The 20,044-nt window shown below is 37.8% G+C and overlaps 1 protein-coding gene across 1 annotated transcript in view; it reads left to right on the top strand.

Moving 5' to 3' along the window:
• Positions 1-148: 148 nt before the first annotated feature.
• The window catches only part of APPL1 (adaptor protein, phosphotyrosine interacting with PH domain and leucine zipper 1), a 25,318-nt gene continuing 5,422 nt past the window's right edge, over positions 149-20,044 (top strand). The window contains exons 1-21 of the mRNA XM_033071222.2: positions 149-261; positions 4,314-4,412; positions 4,935-4,994; positions 5,701-5,772; positions 6,540-6,627; positions 8,236-8,277; positions 8,963-9,021; positions 9,488-9,634; positions 10,853-10,935; positions 11,037-11,195; positions 11,932-12,120; positions 12,602-12,644; positions 13,275-13,331; positions 13,862-13,953; positions 14,523-14,705; positions 17,109-17,158; positions 17,541-17,715; positions 17,818-17,854; positions 19,177-19,323; positions 19,526-19,576; positions 19,929-20,018. Coding sequence (XP_032927113.1) covers positions 208-261; positions 4,314-4,412; positions 4,935-4,994; positions 5,701-5,772; positions 6,540-6,627; positions 8,236-8,277; positions 8,963-9,021; positions 9,488-9,634; positions 10,853-10,935; positions 11,037-11,195; positions 11,932-12,120; positions 12,602-12,644; positions 13,275-13,331; positions 13,862-13,953; positions 14,523-14,705; positions 17,109-17,158; positions 17,541-17,715; positions 17,818-17,854; positions 19,177-19,323; positions 19,526-19,576; positions 19,929-20,018 — 1,977 coding nt within the window. The 5' untranslated portion in view covers positions 149-207. The remainder of the gene's footprint in view (positions 262-4,313; positions 4,413-4,934; positions 4,995-5,700; positions 5,773-6,539; positions 6,628-8,235; positions 8,278-8,962; positions 9,022-9,487; positions 9,635-10,852; positions 10,936-11,036; positions 11,196-11,931; positions 12,121-12,601; positions 12,645-13,274; positions 13,332-13,861; positions 13,954-14,522; positions 14,706-17,108; positions 17,159-17,540; positions 17,716-17,817; positions 17,855-19,176; positions 19,324-19,525; positions 19,577-19,928; positions 20,019-20,044) is intronic.

Below are 20,044 nucleotides of genomic sequence, written 5' to 3'. Positions count from 1 at the left end.
ACCCCGCCCTCAGCCCCCGCGCCTGCGCGCGAACGGGCGGGCCCGCCGGCCAATGGCAGCGCGGCAGAGGGAGCGGGCGGGCCAATGGGGAGGCTGGCTCGGGGGGCGGGACGTCCGGCGCGCGGCGGGCGGGTGGGTGCGGGTCGGGTCCGGCCGGGCCGGCGCGGGGGAGCTCCGGAGCCGCGGAGGCTCAGCGCGGCCGCCGCCATGCCCGGCATTGACAAACTGCCCATCGAGGAGACGCTGGAGGACAGCCCGCAGGTGAGACAGCCCCGGCGGAGGCTGTATCTGGTCCAGCCCCTGCTGCCGGGCCCAGCGCTGCTTCCCTGTCGCTCCCGGCCCCGGGAGAGCCGCGGCGGTGGCCGTAAGGGAGCGGGATGCTGCCTGCGTGGCCCCGCGGGGCTCCGACAGTCTCGGCTTGGGCTTTCCGCCCCGGCCGTGCCCTGCGAACGCCCGGCCGGAGCTCGGGAGCGCTGCGGGGCCGCGGGCCGGGCCCGGTGCTGCGGCAGCTCCGTCAGGGCAGTGCCGGCCCCGCTCCCTGCTCCCCACCCCCGCCTTCGCACCCGGGCTCGGCTTCGGACACCTCGTGACCACGAAACCCGTGTTGCCTTCTCAAAAGGATTGTTCCTCTTTGTTTTTCACAAAGGTGCATTGGGGTTCGGTAGACCCGTATGGAAGGCAGGTGCTGGGTGAGGTTAATGCGGAGGCACATGGTGCCCGGAGGCCTCTCCTTGCTCCGGTTCTTCCCTTGCTGCTGCTGATCTGTGTCAGTGATGCTCTGTAGTGCACTGGAGTTTCTTTCTAAAGTAGGAAATTATTCAATTGCTCTGGTTTCTCTTGCTGCCAGCAGCAACAGCAAGTCCTTGAACTGTGCTTCTTAGATGTGGATAAAAAGTTTGCAGTGTATTTTCTTTTATGGCAGCCTTTCGAATTCAGATCCTTGTTCTCATGCATGGTCTACGTAGTGAGCAGGATGTCCTAATTGCAATAGTATGTGCATTGGTAGTTTTAATTCATTGGTCATAGGAAAAGAAACTTTTACTTGCTAAAAAGGGAAATTTAGCGCCTAAAATGACAGTCATTTTAACAATTCTATATCAAGTGGAAGGGCTACTTAAGAAAGGCAAGAGAAGGCCATGCAGAAAAGTAATCATTGTTTTCCAAAGGACAGTGCCCCAAATAGCTCAAATGCTGGATGTGAGATGAGATCTGGCCTGTAATGTGAGTTCTGGTCCAGGGGCCAAACCTGCTGTCATCTCATGAAGAGGAAAGCATTTTTAAAGTCTTATAATAATACTGATTTTAAAATTATTTCTTGAAGGTCTGTTCTTAGAATAAGGAAGGCAGAACTATTCGTATTTATAGGAAATATCAAATGCAACATGAACTTAGGATCATCTGAGGACATTTGGGAAACACATGAAAAAATGTTACTTAGTGGAATGTAATTTTAATTCTAGAATCTTCCATGTGAGGTTGTGATACAGACCAGCAAAGCCTAATTCATCGCGATTTGGGATGCTTAAATAATTGGACTTGCCAATAAATTGTCTTTACCTCTTTCAGTCAGGTTAATATTTCACGAGAACTCTGGTAGCCAGGTCCTGTAGTAAGGACTCGGTTTTCTGTTAGGTTGGTCCATTTGTTACATTATCAGTGCAGTGGAAATGTTGCTTGAAGGAATTGCCATGACTTTGATACACTGATGCTGGAATATTGAAAAGCTCATGGGTCGTTGTTTAGTGCTGCACCGGAATTCGTGTTTCACACGCTGACTGTAGATACATAAACGTTGTATCAAACTTATTCTGTGTCTGAGGGAAGGAAAAGCTTCTCAGAAATGTCCAAACCCGTTCATTTCCTGTTGTCACAGGGTAAAAATCTAACCACTGTGCTTGTCAGGCCTAACCCAAGCTCCAAGTTTACCCGGTCTTTTGCTATGCAAAACAGAGCAATTTACGTATTAACTTAGGACATATATTGCACACCTGCTCAGTGTGTATTTAGAGAGTTTCTGCTCGCAGTGATTTGCATTCCCAAAGCCTTGCACAAAAAGCCAAGAGACTGGTGGCACAGGCTCTGTCTCCTGTCACTTGCAGTGCCTTCCATCTGATGACACAGAAGGCTTAACACTGCCTTCTAACCTGGGGTTTCTTCATGCAGCCTCTCCCCGGTCCTTTCCCATTTGCTTGCTCACAAACTCAGGTAGAAAGAATCCTGAAGAACGTGCAAAATGATGCAGAATTTTACTAGAAACATAAGTAAGCAATTCCTCTAACTTTCTGCTAAGCAGAAGTCTGCCATAACTTACAGTTTCAGGTTAATTTCTTTCCATCAGTATCATATGATATTATTTTGACAGCTAAACATCAATAACTGACATTTTTAAAATAAAACATAGAAAGTTTTTGAAAATGTTCAGTTTTAAAGTATAATCCAGAAACCATACTTAGTGCTCCCTTAAAATGGCAAGCTCAGGTTTATTTATGTTCAGGTTTAAAGGTCATGACTATATAATTCAATGGTTATAGCACCATGTAATTTTTTCTTTTGCATTCTTGCGTGTATGTCTGCTTTAATGGGAGAGTCAAGGCTGTTAGGATGACACATGTTGCCACACCTGGCAAAGATTTGAGTTCTCCTCCACCTCTGTCAACTTGTTTTATAAACCAGAACCAGCATTAAAGCTATTTGTTGTTGATTAAGTGGTTTGATTATATTTTTAATATTTAAATATCTTTTAGACATTATATAGCATGACAGTAGTTGTGATACAGCTAGGCATCTAATGCAACTTAGATAAAGGAATTTTGCATCAACAGAATTGTAAATAATATAATTTGTATTGGTTTAATATGTACTGATTATCATTAAAAGCAAAAAATCAGAAATAGATGAAAAATACCTTCATGCTTCAAGGGGAGATGGACTAAAGACTTCAGTATTTCCAAGACAGCCTAGGGAAGACTGAAAAATAGAATTTCCAATTTCAAGTGTTTAATAATCATAGTTTGGGGAAAAAAACAATTATGTGCTTATGATTCTTTGAGTTTTCTGTCTGGACATTAATTTTAGTGTAAACCTAGAAACAAAGGAGAGTCCTTTTGCTAAAACATTGCTAGAGTACTTCCTTTGTGGCTCTTGCAAGCGTTGCTCCTGCTTCTGCAGCCAAGCATCCCAAGCAATGTTTTAAGAACAGCCAGTGTAGCCTGTGCAGAGTTACTGGTACATCCTCTGCTTTTGCCCCCTTGAGATTTTTCTCTTGGTGGAAGGAAGCCATTCAGAATCCTCCTGGTGAGGAATAACCTTGCTTCCAAGTGCAAAAAGGGTGCAAGAACATGCAGTCAGCATCTCATTTCAGCTTACAGGCAAATTACACCTGAGCAACCTGACTGCCTTCTTATCGAGTCAGTCCTTTGGGCAGAAGGGAGAGCAGGGGATGTCAGTCACCCTGACTTATGCAAGGACTCTGACACGGTCTGGCAACATTCTTCTGGCCAAAAGGGAGAGGTATGGACTGACCTGAGTGGAAAAACTGGCTGGATAGTTGGGCTTACAGATGGAGCCCAGTGTTTTAGTCTAATAGGCGGCCAGTGGTAAGAGGTTGATTTTTGAGGTGGATGTTGTTAAGCACCATCAGTGATGCAGGCAGTGCAGTTGGACACAGGAGTCCTCAGGCTTGTGGGTGACACCAGCTAAAGAACAGACAGGCTGACAAGCTGGGGTAAGGACTGAAGGACAGATCTTTTCACTCCCTTTCAGTGGTGAGAAACATCTGTGTTGAGGACAATCAGATACAGGTTGTATTGTTAGTTTTGGTTTGGTATAGTTCCTCAACCTTTTGATCACAGAATTGATGCTTATTCCACGGGTAAATTATAGGTCCAAGCACAACCAGCAATTGCCTGTGTTCAGGTTGGACAGTGTGGGATAGTCACAGCCTTTATTTGGATCTCACTGCAGAGGAAATGTGTGTACCTGGCAAGCTGTTTAATACCAGTGGTCTTTACCCTACTCCTTAGGGATGTACCATAGCCCAGTAGCTGCCCACATTTTCAACATTTAACAATTGTCCATCTCCCTTGGTCCTTTCCTTTCTGAAAACACATTAACCTGGAGAGAGGCTGAGCTTGGATATTTTTAACATTCTTTGGCATGCAACAGGTAGCATTCCTTTAAACAATATTGGAAGGTTTATAAAATTTTCAGTAATGAAACCTGAGATAATGCTATTTAAGTCTCAAATTCCATTATATTTAAATTCTTCTCTTCTAACTTGTCATGTTCATGTTTTGGCTGTTTGGCTGTTACAGACCCGCTCTTTGCTGGGAGTATTTGAAGAAGATGCTGCTGCAATATCCAATTACATCAATCAGTTGTTTCAAGCCATGCACAGAATATATGATGCTCAGGTAGTGTTAATGAAATTCTTGAATGAATTACAAAGCTTTGGAAGCACATTTCATGTTTCTTGCTTTTTTTGACATTATGATGAGCAGTATGCTTTTCTTTAACTTCCATATGCTTTAAACATAGAAGGGAAATAAAGTAAGAATGAATGCTGGTTTTTCTGTATGTTAGGAAGTGGTAAAGACTAACTCCTTGTGATTCTTTTTGCAACAGAATTTCTTATGGGAAGTGAAACGATGTTATCTGTTCTCCAAGTAACTCCAATGTATTTCCCAAGTGTTTCTAAAACGTTGAACACACTAAGATCATCTCAGTGTGTATAATAGTCTGTATCAAGTGGGAGGTTATTTTTTTACCCACAATATATTCATGTTTCAGTCATCCAGAAATAGCTCCACTTTTATGCCAGAAACAGAATCTGTTTTGTATGTTTTTCTAAAAATTTGAGATTATGACTGTATTTTTAATTTATATATACTTCAACTATTAGACTTGTTATTGATTTTCATGTTTCTTTTTATCAGAATGAATTAAGTGCAGCAACTCATCTGACATCAAAGCTTCTGAAGGAATATGAGAAACAGGTACTGCATAAATCATGTTATCTGTGTGTGGTCAGGGTCAGGACTGTATATTTTCATAGTCTTTTATCTCCCTGAGCACAGTGTAGAATGTATTTAGATTTGGTCTAGATAAAATTAACTGCTGTGGTTGGTGGTTCAGATTGTTGCCAGAAGAATCTACTGTGTTTATTCTAGTTCTTCCAACTAAACCAGAATGAAGTTCCTCTTACCATGAAGAATATTAATAACTTCTGAAATATTTTACTTTGGGATTAGTTTTTTTTGAGAATTGCTTGGAATAGTGCTGTTTTGTTTTTACTTTATAAACCTGTTTACCTGTAAGTACTTAAATATCAATGTCACAAAGAGAACAGAATGCATTTCAATCTCCAAATGACAACCATAATTTACTCTGTGAGCATAATTCCATCTCTGAAAGTACTGACTGTGGAATCCATATTTTCCTTCCCTTCTAACTTGTACTATGAAGGGTTCTCTGTTTGTAGCTTTGCTGCTGGGTTCCCTTTTCTGAGGTTAAAAATGTTAAAAACAAAAATTTGCTTCTTCTAAGAGGCTGCTGCTCCCTATCCTCCTTTTCCACCTAATGAGTTGAACTGCTTCAGTGTATCTTAATTATGTAATATTTTAAAATAATGAAATACCTGATATACTCACTGGCAATAAACACTGCAAACAGTATAACTCTTTTTGCCTTTTGGCTTTTCAGCGTTTTCCGCTCGGGGGAGATGATGAAGTCATGACTTCCACTCTGCAGCAATTTGCAAAAGTGATTGATGAGGTAAGTGCTTGTATGTGCTTTGCTAATGCTGTCAGGTACAGACTACAACTGCCTAATTACTCCTTTTTTAAGCCAGGAAGTACAGAAATGGCATTCATTTGTCAACAAGGTAACAATTAATTGTATATTGCAGCATCTATTTAAAGTTATGTAACTTTAAGATAAAGAATGAATTCAGCAAAATGAGGACACACTGCTGAGAAAAAATGTGGTTTAATTACAAAACCATTACACAGTGGCAGTTAGCACTGTGTACCTGAGGGTATCTGTATTGCCTAATTTCAGGTACCTGACTGACGGAGGGCCCTCCTGCTGTCTCTCTCAGACATTGCCTCATAGGACACACAACTGAGCACCATTAAGAGCTGAATCAGGATTTTTGCCATGATCCCTCTCCTCACTTAAACAGCATTTTAGGAGGAGGATCACATTTTGTTCTATCTCTGTGAGCTGTGAAAGATGGGCTGTGATGTAGCTGGAGAGAAACTGGAGAAATAAACTGACTAGTCAGGATGAATGAGGCCGTTTTTGGACATGATCCAGTAACTTAGAAAAGTTGAGACAAAAACCTAAACTCTAAAGGTTTTCTGTAGAAAGCTGATGATGAGATCTGGAACCTAGAAAGAAGTAGCTGCAAAAAAAGGAACATTCAAAAATGTGTTTGAGTTGTACATGTCATCTGTGAGTGACATTGATATCTACCTATTGTGATTTGATTTGGTCTCAGCACTGCTTTCCTGAGATTTTTCTTCTTTTGTCTTTTTCAGCTCAGCTCTTGCCATGCAGTACTTTCAACTCAGCTTGCGGATGCAATGATGTTTCCTATTACCCAGTTTAAAGAAAGGGATCTCAAAGGTAGAGGACTTGACCAAATACTGTTTTTTATCAACAGCAGCAACAATAAAAAAATAGCATTTAATATTCATAGCTCTTGTTTCACTAAATAGAATACACCACTTATTTTTCAGCTCTCAAAAGTATGTATCTCCCCATTTTAAAAGAAAAGTAAGTTATTTTTATTCATGAGAGTATTACAGTTGAACTTAACATTATTACTGTTTCAAGAAAAATATTACTTCTATTAGGGAAGCACTTATCCTCTATTCAAGATGAAGAATTAGCAGCTACTCGAAAATGTTAGGAAGTAATAATTTTCAGATAATTTGCATTTTCAGGAAAGATTTGTATATCAGATCTTAACATCAATATAATTGCTGGACTAAGCTCCAAAGGCAAAGTGCCAAAGTTGTAGTACTTACTATATTAAGATTTAGCAATGGGGTTATTCAACCCTGCTGGTAGTACAGGTGGCTTCTTATGTGCAGACATAAGGTGCTTCCAGCTTCTTATTTTCTGTAATAATTGTGCCTGGTTTAAAATAACATCTAATGTGTAATTACAGCACGTATGCATTACAGACTGCTGTGGCAAATGGGCTTCCAAGTAGAAATTACAAAAGTTAAACCCCAAGTAACTTGAATATCCCTATTGTGAACATTCTGGAGTGGGTAGACCCAAGATATGAATATCTGAAGTCTAAAATGAAATAAAAATTACAACTCTTTCCTAAGTCTTATAACTCTTCATGAATCTTGGAAAATACTTCTTTGGCAATAGATTGCAGCAAAATTATGGGTTGAAAACATTATGGTTTGTTTGGGGGTTTTTTTGAACAAAGTACTATCCCAAGGCTGATAGTACTTCTGAGGACCTGAAAAATCTCCTGTTAGTATTCACTGAAGAGGCATCCCTGAGGCAATAATCACAAATTAAATTTTCTCACTGGAAGATTTAGCCACCAGCTGTTGTAGGTTGTAATGACCCTACACTCTTCATGGACTTCACAGGACAGTTTTCTTGTATTTGCTTTACCATAAAGTTGCCCATGGCTCTCTACTGGTTTGTATTGTAATATGGCACAAACCACAACCAAGATCAGAACAGGTGTAAGGTGTTGTGCCGGTTCCAGTTCCTGACACAGTGAGACAATAACCAGCTGGAACTCAGTTGATAATTGCTAGAAGTCCCAGTGTGTTCTGGGCTTTGATACTTCCCATCTCCTGTGCTTCCATCTCCCCAGCTCAAACCAGAACCTAGATTGGAACTACATGTGATATTTGTATTGATGATGACTTTCAAAGACTTTCAGAAAGAAATTCCTCCTTACAGTACTATAGTACTGTTTTGTTGTTTGGGGTTTTTTGTTTTTATTTTTTTGTTTGTTTGTTTGGTTTTGTTGTTGTTTTTTGTGGGTTTTGGGGGTTTTTTGTTTTGGTTTTTTTGGGGTTTTTTTATTGATCCTCAGACCCAGGCAGGAGCCGTGTAGTGCCTGTGCTGGTAGCTCATTATGCTACAAGGTGTTACCTTCAGTTGCTCAGTAGTGAAACATTACATGAGGAAGTGTAATATATGACTGTTACATTAATAACAACTTATTTAAATTGTGATGTGTTGTTTTTTTAGAGATATTAACTCTAAAAGAAGTTTTCCAAATTGCAAGCAATGGTAAGTGTAAAGTACTTAATCTTATCAATATTACAGGACAACAGTATTATTGTAGATTACTATTTGTACTTAACTAGTGGAGTTAAGCCTGTAGGCTTAAAGTAACTAATTAAGGCATTATTATTCTGAGTGAGACTTAGGCACTCAACTTTCCCTGGTTCACTTGTAAATCCCTGCTTTTTATGCTGAAGCATTAAGGGAAATTGAAAGGGTATCTTTACAACACTTTAAGTGTATATATGATCATTAAATAATGTATGATTATGCCACCAAAATTACAAAAAGAGCAAGGTGCTAGCTTGCTTCCTAAAGTCAGGACCAAGATCAATAAAAAAAATTTACCTTCCTAAAATGAATTTTTTGCTATAGAAGCAAAAAAGATTAGATACAAGTTTTCATAACGTAAGAGTTCTCTACTTGATGGACATTCTTCTTTGAAAAATACTTGATGTTTAGGGATTTTATAGCAATTTGGCAATATTTGCATCTCCTTAGAATTTTTCTTCAGCCCAATTATTGTTGCAATGAACAGATTGTAAACAGACAAGACCAATTCCTCAAGGTGTTAATATGACAGAACTTTGCATTCAGCTGTGTGTAGCATTGTGATTTAAAAGGTTTTCTGCTCTGTTTCATAAGTCATTGATTTATGAAAATAATCTTAAATTTTCTCTTGATTGCTTAGACCATGATGCTGCCATTACCAGATACAGTCGGTTGTCAAAAAGAAAGGAAAATGAAAAGGTTTGTAAAACAAAATCTTAATATAAAGATTTTTAGAGAAGAAATAATTTACATCTTATATATGTTTATGATGGAACACAGTGTATGGCAGATTCTGTGTGACATTTGATAGTTTATGTTTTAGCAGTCTAGACTGAAGAGCAGGTTTCTCCAATACATGCTTGTCTTGTAACACTGATAATGCTTTAGGAATAATATTGTGATTCCATATTCAGTTTGTTTTTGTGAAGAAATAACACACTTTCCAGGTAAAAAAGAAAGCTGTATTTGTTTTTCACATATCTCATGTTTAAATTAGAGAAGCAGAATTGCAAAGTAAAATATGTAGCAGCTGGTGATAGAGGGTAGAACATGACTGTTCTGTGGGTTTTTCCATGCTGGCAATAATGCTGTCCAAAGGGCATGTGATCAATGCCAAGTCTCAAGCACATCCTTTTTTCCCCTCCCCTTGTCTGTGTCTCTTCAGATCAAGGCTGAAGTCACAGAAGATGTATATACTTCAAGGAAAAAACAGCATCAGACTATGATGCATTATTTCTGTGCATTAAATACTCTCCAGTACAAAAAGAAAATTTCTCTGCTGGAACCCTTGCTAGGATACATGCAAGCTCAGGTAATTTCAGATTCTGAAAGCTGTAGGTCTGAAAGAAGATATAAAAGTACTTAATAAGGGTTGATGTACTGAAAAGCATTGCAAGCCCTCTTCTGTAGTCTAAGGAAAGAAATTGAGAACAAGACCCCACCCATCCACTTCTTTGAGTTTCTGCAGCTGCTGCCCTGACAGCATCATCAGTTAGCACCACTGATTGCCCACTCACTGCAGGAATCAAGTGAACCTTCTCAGCAAGTAACATGGGGATAGTTAAACTCATTGCTATGGCAACTACTCTGAAATGAGATGACCATCAAAAGCCACATAAATACTGTTTTCAGTTAAGGCTGTGGAAGAGCCAGAATGCTAAAAAACATTCTGGTTTGGTTTTGCTTAATAAGTTCATGATTGGTTTACTTGAGGACGGGTGCAACAGAAAATACAACATCATAAAGTTATTTGGACAGACTTAATTTGTATTTTTGGAAGTATGTCATTAAGCATGGGCTTTGGGTTTTTTTGCAAGTCAAGCTTTCCAGCATCTGGCACTGCTGCAGTGACCTGAGTAGAAAGTAACTTCTGCACACTGTCTGAAAGCTTTCCAAAGGCAAGAACTCTTGCTTTCTTTTGAAACTTTGCAGCTTGTATGTAAGAGCCAAGTTCTGCATGTTTTGTGCAGTAAAGTAAGTGTAACCTGTTGCTTAGGTGGAGCTTTTTGCTGAATCTAAGAAACGGAAGGGCAGGGCCGTGTCCCGGGGCTTCCTGTTCTGAGATTTCTCACAGCTAATCTCAATTTAGCTGTGACAGATTTTCTGGTCCATTATGGAGCACCCTGTGCTTAAAATCCATATTGCTGGTTCCCTGTGGATGGCCCTGGACAAATCATCCTCTCCTATGAGCCCCAAATAACCCCCCCAAAAGAACAGTTAGCAGAATGCTGGGCTTAAAGGAGGACAGAGAGACCTTGGGAGCTTTTCCAGGGCAGTTCCTGTGTGTTTCTGCATTTCCCCCAGGCAGCTCTGTTATGACCTGATCACAAATCCCATTGCAGTGCCAGCAACAGCCTTCACCTGCAGCCACAAACACACATCCTGCTGCTTTTTGTGAGAGGCTTTGGTGGGAAAGAGGGATGAGAAGAGATTTCTCTGAGAAACTTTAACTTCCTATGACTTCATCTGTTAATTGTTAGTGTTTTACTAATGACTAAATTCTCCCTTTTCCTCCTATTTTTTTTTAAAGATAAGCTTTTTTAAAATGGGTTCAGAAAATCTTACTGAGCAACTGGAAGAATTTTTGACCAATATTGGCACAAGTGTACAGAAGTAAGTTGGCTTAATTGAATTTTGAAATTTGACCAAGATTATTTTTTCTAATTCTACATATTAATAAATTATCTTTATTAATAGCACATTTTTTATCTTAGTGTTCGCAGGGAAATGGATTGTGAAGTAGAAAACATGCAACAAACTATAGAAGACTTGGAAGTAGCCAGTGATCCACTGTATTTGCCTGATCCTGATCCTACAAAATTTCCTGCTCATAGGAATCTAACACGGAAAGCTGGCTATCTCAATGCAAGAAAGTAAGAGTAACTTGTTATTTAAAAATTCCAGAGTATTTAATTTTGGGAAAGGAAAGCCAAATAAGCTGAAGGGGTTTTTTTAGATGTTAGCTATGCTGATTTTATATAAATTTAGTTGAATAAATTATGTAAGAGCTATTCTGTTTGTTTCTTTGGACTTCTTCACCTAATTAGTATTAAATTCATTATTACACTGACAAAATGTCATTCAGGTACAAAGTATAATTATTCTGATTTGTCTAATTTTGCCTGAATTTTCACAGTTTAAAAAATAAAAAGGTTTGAGAGTGTAATTTCTCTGTATCCTAACTGGGAAATAACAACATTGCATCTATCAGGATTGTTCTGGAAGTGACTGTTAAATCTTTGGGATTCAAGTTACTAATAAAACATCATCATTTTGATCTAAACAAGGCAAAGCACAGTTAACCAAAATACCCTTGGAAAGAGCTTCTGGATTCTATGCAGCAGTGGCTCTTCGTCCACAGGAGGGAGCTATGCCTCTAAGGAAGTCCAACAGCTGTTTTTCAGAACTGTTAAAAATAAGTGGTAACATTTAGATTTTTTTACTGTAATTTATATAATAAGTTCCAAGGAATTAAAAAAATAGTTGATTACTTTTACAGCAACAGTCTAAGTAAACTACTTACTGTATGAGGCATGAATTTCTGTATTAGAACACAATTGCAGCTAATATTATAGGGAGGCTAACTGAGGATTTCTTTTTATCTTTTAGTAAGACAGGGCTGGTGTCTTCCAGTTGGGAGAGACAGTTTTACTTCACTCAAGGTGGAAATCTGATGAGCCAGGCAAGAGGTGATGTGGCTGGGGGACTTGTCATGGACATAGACAATTGCTCTGTGATGGCTGTGGACTGTGAGGACAGACGATATTGTTTTCAGATAACATCTTTTGATGGCAAAAAGTGAGTGGCCTTACATTGCTGTTTCTTGTAAGAAATACTGAACTCACTAATTAAAAAAAGAAAGATGGTCTGCCTTTGGCCAGATGTTAGCTTGACAGATTTTGTGCACATTTAGAAGCAAAATTTGGGATATCCTTTTAATTGTGTTAACTGGATTTTTGTTTATAAACTCGAATGTAGCTGAGTAGTATTTCAGAACAAGACTATGATAATCAGTTGACAATGACATATTATTGCATTTTGTGAATAGTTAAGTATTACATGGACACAATTAGAATTGTGGTGCTCTTCTGTTTCCTGTTGAAATGAAAGCATAGATTCTTCCCCATCCTAATTAAATGTTGAGTGCACTCAGCACAAACACAATCTTCAGTCTTTCATAACTTGTTCAGTATGTAAATATGAAAATGTAATTTCTTGGCTGACTATTTGTGAGGCATTTTAAATACACAAAACTGTGTTTTGCATTTTCCTCTTTCAGGTCTTCAATCTTACAGGCAGAAAGTAAAAAAGATTATGAAGAGGTAAGCTTATAGGAGGTGTACATGGAGCCTAGTGATTTTCTGCTGCACAGAAAGAATACATTCCTAACCATAGCTGGATACTGCATATTTTTTCTGTTTCTACTTATTAATAAATTACCTTTGTTAGTAACACCTTGTTTATCTTAGTGTTCCTGTTAGCTTCCTCCTTCAGATAAAAGTTGAAAAGCCTGGAACAGGAGCAAATGGTTTACCAGAGCAGAGAGAGAAAGCAGATTCTAGCTTGGAGATGTAAGAAATGAGCAAATTCCACAAAAACCAAATTTAATTTTTATAATGTCTTAAGGAAACAATGTAATCTGCAGCACAGAATAAAGGAAGAACAGAGAATACTGATGAGGTTTTCTAAAAATTCTTTAGACTTGTGAGTTAACCTTTCTTTAGATTAGTTTTAGTATGACTAAAATAATTTTTGTGCATATAATCTTAAAGAGCAAGGTGCAGTAGGCAGGTGGCAGTGAATTTAATGACAAGCTGGGTGTGCAGAATATTTGGCTTCCTGAATTTACAAAGAAAGTAGAAAAAGTGCTGAAACTAGCAACTCAGGTATTCAATCAAATTTGTTTAGAAAACCTGGCAAATTAATTTTTATTTTTTCTTCCTCTTTTTCAGTGGATATGCACCATAAACAACATCTCTAAGCAGATATATCTAAGTGAAAACCCAGAGGTAACTTTACTAAAATTTATAGTTATCAGTAAGATACTAACATTTATATTTATAGAGTAAATTCATCTTGATACAAACTTGGATAATGATTTTTGCTTAATAAATTAGGGGAATTGGCCCAATAAAAGCTGTTTTATAACCGATCATGTATCTATATATCAAGTGTGTCTTCATGGGTTATAGTTCACAGCTGAGGGCTGCATTTCTTGAATGAGATTTTTCTTTTGATTTTCCTGGCTACATTTGCTTATTTTGCCAGAGTTATCATTGGAGTTTTTGTCTATTGCTGCCATTTATTAACATGGGCAGTTTTGTAAGGCCAACGTGTTCATTTAAATTGAGAAAGTTAACATCAGGATATGTGTTTGAAGAAAAGTTAGAAGAAAATGCTGCAGGCATGTTGTCAAAAATTTAAGAATGCAAGATTCTCATTAAGGGTTGAGTTTATAACATCTCCCAATTGCATATAAATGAAACCTGAAAGTTTGAGAGAAATGTTTTCAGTAATTTTTTCCCCATCTCTGCTGCAGGAAATTGCTGCCCGTGTGAACCAGTCAGCTCTGGAGGCTGTCACCCCTTCTCCTTCCTTTCAGCAGAGGCACGAGAGCATGAGGCCAGCTGTGTAAGTGAAGCAACCAGAGGCCATTTGAGGTGCACATATAAAAAGAAAATCCTGGCTAAGGTTCCAAGGGGAAAAAAAAGCCTAACAAACCTACAGAGCTTTCTGTGATCAGAACTAAATCTTTGCTAAACCAGAGGAAAATTTCCTGAACACACCTTTCACTGCTGAAGCACTGTTGAGCATCCATTGTTACAAGTAATCCCAATGCCAGCTGGTGGACACTCTGGTTGGTTTCATCATATCTGTTTTGTTGTATGATTTCATAATGAGATTTTTCTTCATGTGTCCAACCTCCTGGAAGAAGACCTCAGATTGTATTATACTTATTATGTGGTTATATATTGATGTCAATACAATCTGATGCAATTATTAATGGAAGCAGTAACTTTAACTTAAATTTGAGTAGGTGCATAGATTTGTTTGCTATACCCCAATCTTCAGGTTTTTAGTTTTTGTTTTGTTTTACATCTAAGTTCTGGAATATTGTATTTGTGTCCCCTATGGTTTAATGCATTATCAACCAACCTGAATTCACATAGCCTAACTTTGCCATTTTGGTTTTGTTGTAGACAATCTCGTCCTCCTGCAGCTCGTACCAGCAGCACAGGGTCACTGGGATCTGACTCAACAGCTCTCTCAGCACTTTCCTTGGATTCCCTTGTTGCCCCTGATACTCCCATCCAATTTGACATAATATCTCCAGTCAGTGAAGATCTGCCTGGCCAAGCAAAATCATCAGGGCAATCGGGCAGGTAGGAAATGCAGAGAAAAGGAAAAAAAAAAAATCCCTGAAGTTAATGCCACTAATTAAAAAAAACAAACAAGAAGACCACATTTAAGATGCAGCTCCAGCACACACGTAGCCTTTTCCCTGACTGATGTCACAAATTTTGCAGTGGCCAGTGAAGCAAAACAATTTGTTAAACTGTTAAATGGAATTTAAAAAAAAAGGCTTAGTTACATCACTAGAGTCAAGGTGTAGTTTTCTATTTTGCAGCAGCTTTTCTTGTTTTAATAGCCTATGCTTTTATTTATTGATTTATTTTAAACTTTTGGTTTCACAAAGTATTTTCCTTTCCTATTGCTTGCTCACCCAGCAGCTTGGGTTATTTCCTCTTGGAAACTCAAGAGAAATTTGGTAGCCCTAACTCCAGGTGATGATGGCATACGATGACACTCCTCTTAAGCTGAAAGGTGAGTGAAAATGGTCTAGGCTTCTAGAGTAATTTCACATACAGACAAGTTAAATCATCTAAGAGTTCATCCAAAACATAAAAACATTTTCTCCTACTTGTTATTATATTTGAGTGGGAGATGTAAACCATCACTGCATTTCTAGAGCTATATCTATAGAACTCAGATATTAAGAAAATGTAGTTGCAGATCTAGCTGCTCTTAAGAACAACAAAAACAGCCAAAGAGATGAAAACTAATTTAAGTGACTCTTGTCACAAAAATGTGTTATATCCCCCGCCTCTAGGAAAATATTTGAATTTTGAATTGCATCTCACAGATGTAAGAGTTGAAATTATATATACACAGTTCTTTTTTTTCTTTTTTCAACAATTTTCTTTTTGTTGTTGTTTGGTATAGCAGGATAAGCAGGTGGCCAACTAGATCCTTCAGAATACACTGATTTAAAATACACTTGAACTGTATTGCAGGAAGTGGAAAGTTTTAAGACTTAGCTGAATTCCTGTGGTAGCCAGGTCTAGCCCAGTTGGTCAGAGCAGGGTGCCAATAACACCAAAGCTGTGGATTCAGTCCCTTTATGGGCTATTCACTGGAGAGTTGGACTCGATCCTTGGGGGTCCCTTCCAACCTAGAATATTCTGTGATGTCATCAGTTTTAATTCTAGACTAGAAAATAATAATTTTCATAGCAGAAGTTACAGAGTTGAGCTCAGTATTTTCAATTAAACATCACCTTCAACGAAGAACTGCAGTGTTTGTACAGATAGGTAACATGTTTGTTATTAAAAAATAAGCACTTTTCTTGGTTTCTGATACTGATGGCATATATTTAAATTTTATTTTTGCCTTTTGAGAGATCTGTGAGATGTTTGCATTTACTGTTCCAGTTTAATATTAAATGACAAGAAAAGTTCTGAGCAATAGAAGATGCCAGTGGAAAGAATTTGCTTTTACTCTAATTACACAGGTCAGCATTTAATGGGATGGTTCTTGATTGAGTCCATGTTATCTAAACATGGTAGCAATGCCATCTTGGCTTCAATTTAGAAAAATTTTATTACTTTAAACCAGACATCATTTAGTTGAAACATTTCTGATAATTGATAAAATAAACTGGCAGTCAGTATGTATGACTGAACAATTTTTTTTCTCATAGTTCTGAAATTTGTTTTTAGAACAGTAATTCTCGAGGTGACACTTTCATTAATCCCATAAAAAAACCTAATTTGAACTATATTGAACCCTTGCCAATAGCTTTTCAGCTACCAATCAGCCAAAGAGAACAGGTAATTTCCTCTACAGTTTTAAATAAAGTATCCCCATTTCCTGTGCTCATTTCTTTACTGATTTTGAAAAAGGCAGACTTGGAAGCCTAGAGTATTTTCACTTTTCTCTGTAACTGATAGTAATTGTCTCTGAGAGCCAGAAATAGCCACATTTCTCTTGACCCTCTAGGAGTAAAACCCCAGTGATGTTTTGAAAAAGCTGCATTTGAAACAAACCCAGGGCTTCTCTTGAGTAAGTAATTCAACACCTTGACAGTGATGAGAAGTGGGTGCTCCTATGGAGTACTGAAAGGGGCTGGTTTTTGGCTGTGCTTCCTGAAGCTGCTCTGTGAAATTTCATCCCCTAAAACTACACCTTTTCAAACATTACCAAAGATTTTTTGGGGGCTTAATTCAAATATAAAAAAAGAACAAAATGTGAGCGAAACTTTCTGTGGCAGCAATAGGACAATAATATCTGGTGTTTTCCCCATAATGTGGGTCCTCAAATACAGCAAGTTATGTCTCACTCCTGATAAAACTGCTTCTCCTTATGATTCATGATACATTATTCCTCCAGATTACAAGTTTGTGAACTCATTACATGTTGGTATTTGACACAGCATGAGAGTGCTGCACTACCCATGAATGGTTCCCAAAATCTGACTCCTGTTTAATGTTTTCATTTCTTAATAGACGCACAAATCCTTTTGGTGAATCTGGAGGCTCAAAACCTGAAACAGAAGGTAAAACAAAAGTTTAATTTCAGTGTAAAATGAAAATAATTTCTGCCAATTATAGTTCTGTTTTCATTTCTAGCTTCTCTCTTCTAATTTGACGCCAGTTTTAAAATGCTTAATTACATTGCAAGGTATTTGATAAGTCAAATTAAATCTGTCTGAAAATCTGCTGTAAAAATGATTCATTGCATCTTTGGTTATTTATTAAACAAATGAAAAGATTTATGATGTGCTGCGTACTAACTGCACCTCTAATTGCTAAAGTAGGAGCAATCTCTTTCCAAGTTAGGAAGAGTCTGAAGTTTTCCTGACTGCAGTAAACCTTTGATTTTGAATGTAAATTCCAAAATGGAGTTTGTTTTTTTTCAATACTTTTCTTTTTTCTTAGATTCAATTCTTCATCAGTTATTTATTGTAAGATTTCTTGGCTCTATGGAAGTGAAGTCTGATGAAAGCCCAGATGTTGTTTATGAAACAATGCGTCAAATACTCGCAGCTCGTGCCATCCATAACGTTTTCAGGATGACAGAATCACACTTGTTAGTCACTTGTGACTGTTTAAAGTAAGTCTGCTTCTGACTTCTACTGATGTTTATTTACAGAATTATCTTCTTTCACTTTGGTAAAATTTACTTTCTGGTTTGTCTTTAAAAACAAATTTTTAGGTTAATTGATCCACAGACACAAGTTACAAGACTACGAGTAAGTAATTTTCCATTTTAAGATAAATACACAGCAATGTAATTCTTTTACTTTAAAAATATTATTATTAGATGATAGCAAAAATCCCTGATAGCATGAGGATTCCAGCCAAATTTCCAGTGCTATGAGGAGACCAGTGCAGACATTTAGAAACACTTGCAAATCAGGTTTAGGAGAGTGATTTCAATAGGTGAAATTGGCTTTTGAGACTCCCTTACCCCTGTGATCTGAGAGGGTAAAATAGCAAAGAGACAACATTAGTGATGGAGTCACATTAGTTCTGAAGTCCAAGAGGGTTTGTTTGCTTTTGGGTTTCTCTGTTTTGTTTTGGGGTTCTGTTTTTAATGCATAATTGCCTTAAGGGTATTGAATGGTTTCTGGTTTAATTTCTTGTGTTACTTACTCCTTTCAAGTGCATTTTTTATAAAGATCTTGTTAGTCTATCAAATAAGACCAATTTAATTCTTTAGTAATAGCAGTCTTTATTCTTCATATTTCAAAACTTTTGCCCTTTTTATGCACAGTTTATGGTCTGTCACTTAATTTTTCTGTGTTTTTTAAAACATTGGGTTTTGGAGGCTCTGAATTGCTTTCCTTTTAATAAAAGAAAATCTTGAGCATGGAAAAATATCTGGATATTTAAAGTTTGACATTAAGTTAATGCTCCAAAGCTGTCACCTTTTACAGGTGAGGTGCATCAACTGAGGGTGTGTCCCATATGCTAAATGCAAACATCTAATCCTAGGGAAAACTCATCCTGTCAGTTTATAGCAGCTGTGGTAGGGACTCTCAGAATTTTTAAGTTTATTGTTTGATGAGTCTTAAAAAGATTTGGAAATCCAGCCTCTTTTAGGAATAAGAATGCAAAACAGTTTTCTTGTAACAAACTAATGAGGGTATGTGATTTGTATGGGTTGGGATTTTTTTTCTTGCTTATATAATTAGGAGAGCTGAGCTAATTGCAGTGAAGGTTTTTGAGAAGCAGTGCCTTTACATGGAACTAAATATTGAAAGCTTAGTCACAAATTGAACTGTAATGAATGATTAAAACAAAATAAAGCAGGGGTGTGTCCACTTTTAGAAAGATGACTGACTGACACTGCAAATGTGGCCCCTTTTTCTTACATGGAGTGTGTTTTTTGACATTTGCTTGTCTTTGAAATCATTTTGTCCTTGCTGTCTAATCTGTGTTTTGTAATTCCATTGGTCAGGTAACTTCTTGTGCTGTGTTTATGCATTAATTAATGTGCAGTGTATTGAAACCTCGTGTGGCAAGTATTTGGAATCAGTTTTAATCTCTCCGTATCTGATCCTTTTGGCAGTTTCCTTTGCCCAATGTAGTGCTGTATGCTACACACCAGGAGAATAAGCGCCTGTTTGGATTTGTGCTTAGAACCTCAGGAGGGAGAGTGGAGAGCCGCCAGACTTCCATCTGCTACATATTTGAATCAAATAATGAAGGGGAAAAGGTATTGGTGATGGTTGTGACTTGTATCAGTTGTGAATATGGATTCCAAGTCAAGCTCTCTAAGGCATTTTTTATGTACTGAAAAAGTTAAACCTGTCATTTTAAGTGCCTGCCAATGCTTTAATATGCTGTTGTATCTAATTTGGGATGCTGGCTTAAATTTAAAGGTCTTTTTCATAATTTCCTATCTGTTTTACATTTAGATTTGTGACTCTGTTGGACTGGCCAAACAGATAGCTTTTCATGCAGAACTGGTAAGAATCTTTTTGGGGCAAAGGATGCTTGGGTGTAGAAGGAAGGGGGTACACTTAATATGTGTAATAGATTGTATTCTGCAAGATGCTTCTAGATGTAGCAATGCTGTTGTGTATTTTAAGGGATTTTTTTCCTAGAATTTAAATTCAAATGAAAAGACTGAGCAATACCTACTGTAGAACAATATTCAATATAGGATTCATTTTGCTACTTTTAACAACCATACCAGTCCTTTAAAAGCAAAATAATCAAAACAGTGATGTCACAGTCTTGAGCAAGTTCATATCAATCAGTAGTGTCTCAAACATCTCATGCTATTGTTACTGACTTCTTTACATTTTTGCCCTTTAGGATCGAAAAGCCTCAGAAAAGCAGAAAGAAATAGATAGAGTCAAAGAGAAACAGCAAAAAGAACTGAATAAACAAAAGCAAATTGAGAAGGTACCTTTTATCATTATTTCTTAATA

The sequence above is a fragment of the Catharus ustulatus genome, chromosome 13, assembly GCF_009819885.2.
Source record: "Catharus ustulatus isolate bCatUst1 chromosome 13, bCatUst1.pri.v2, whole genome shotgun sequence".
Classification (NCBI taxonomy): Eukaryota; Metazoa; Chordata; class Aves; order Passeriformes; family Turdidae; genus Catharus; species Catharus ustulatus.
The sequence above is the reverse complement of the archived record's forward strand: the minus strand, read 5'-3'. Positions and strand labels throughout refer to the sequence as shown.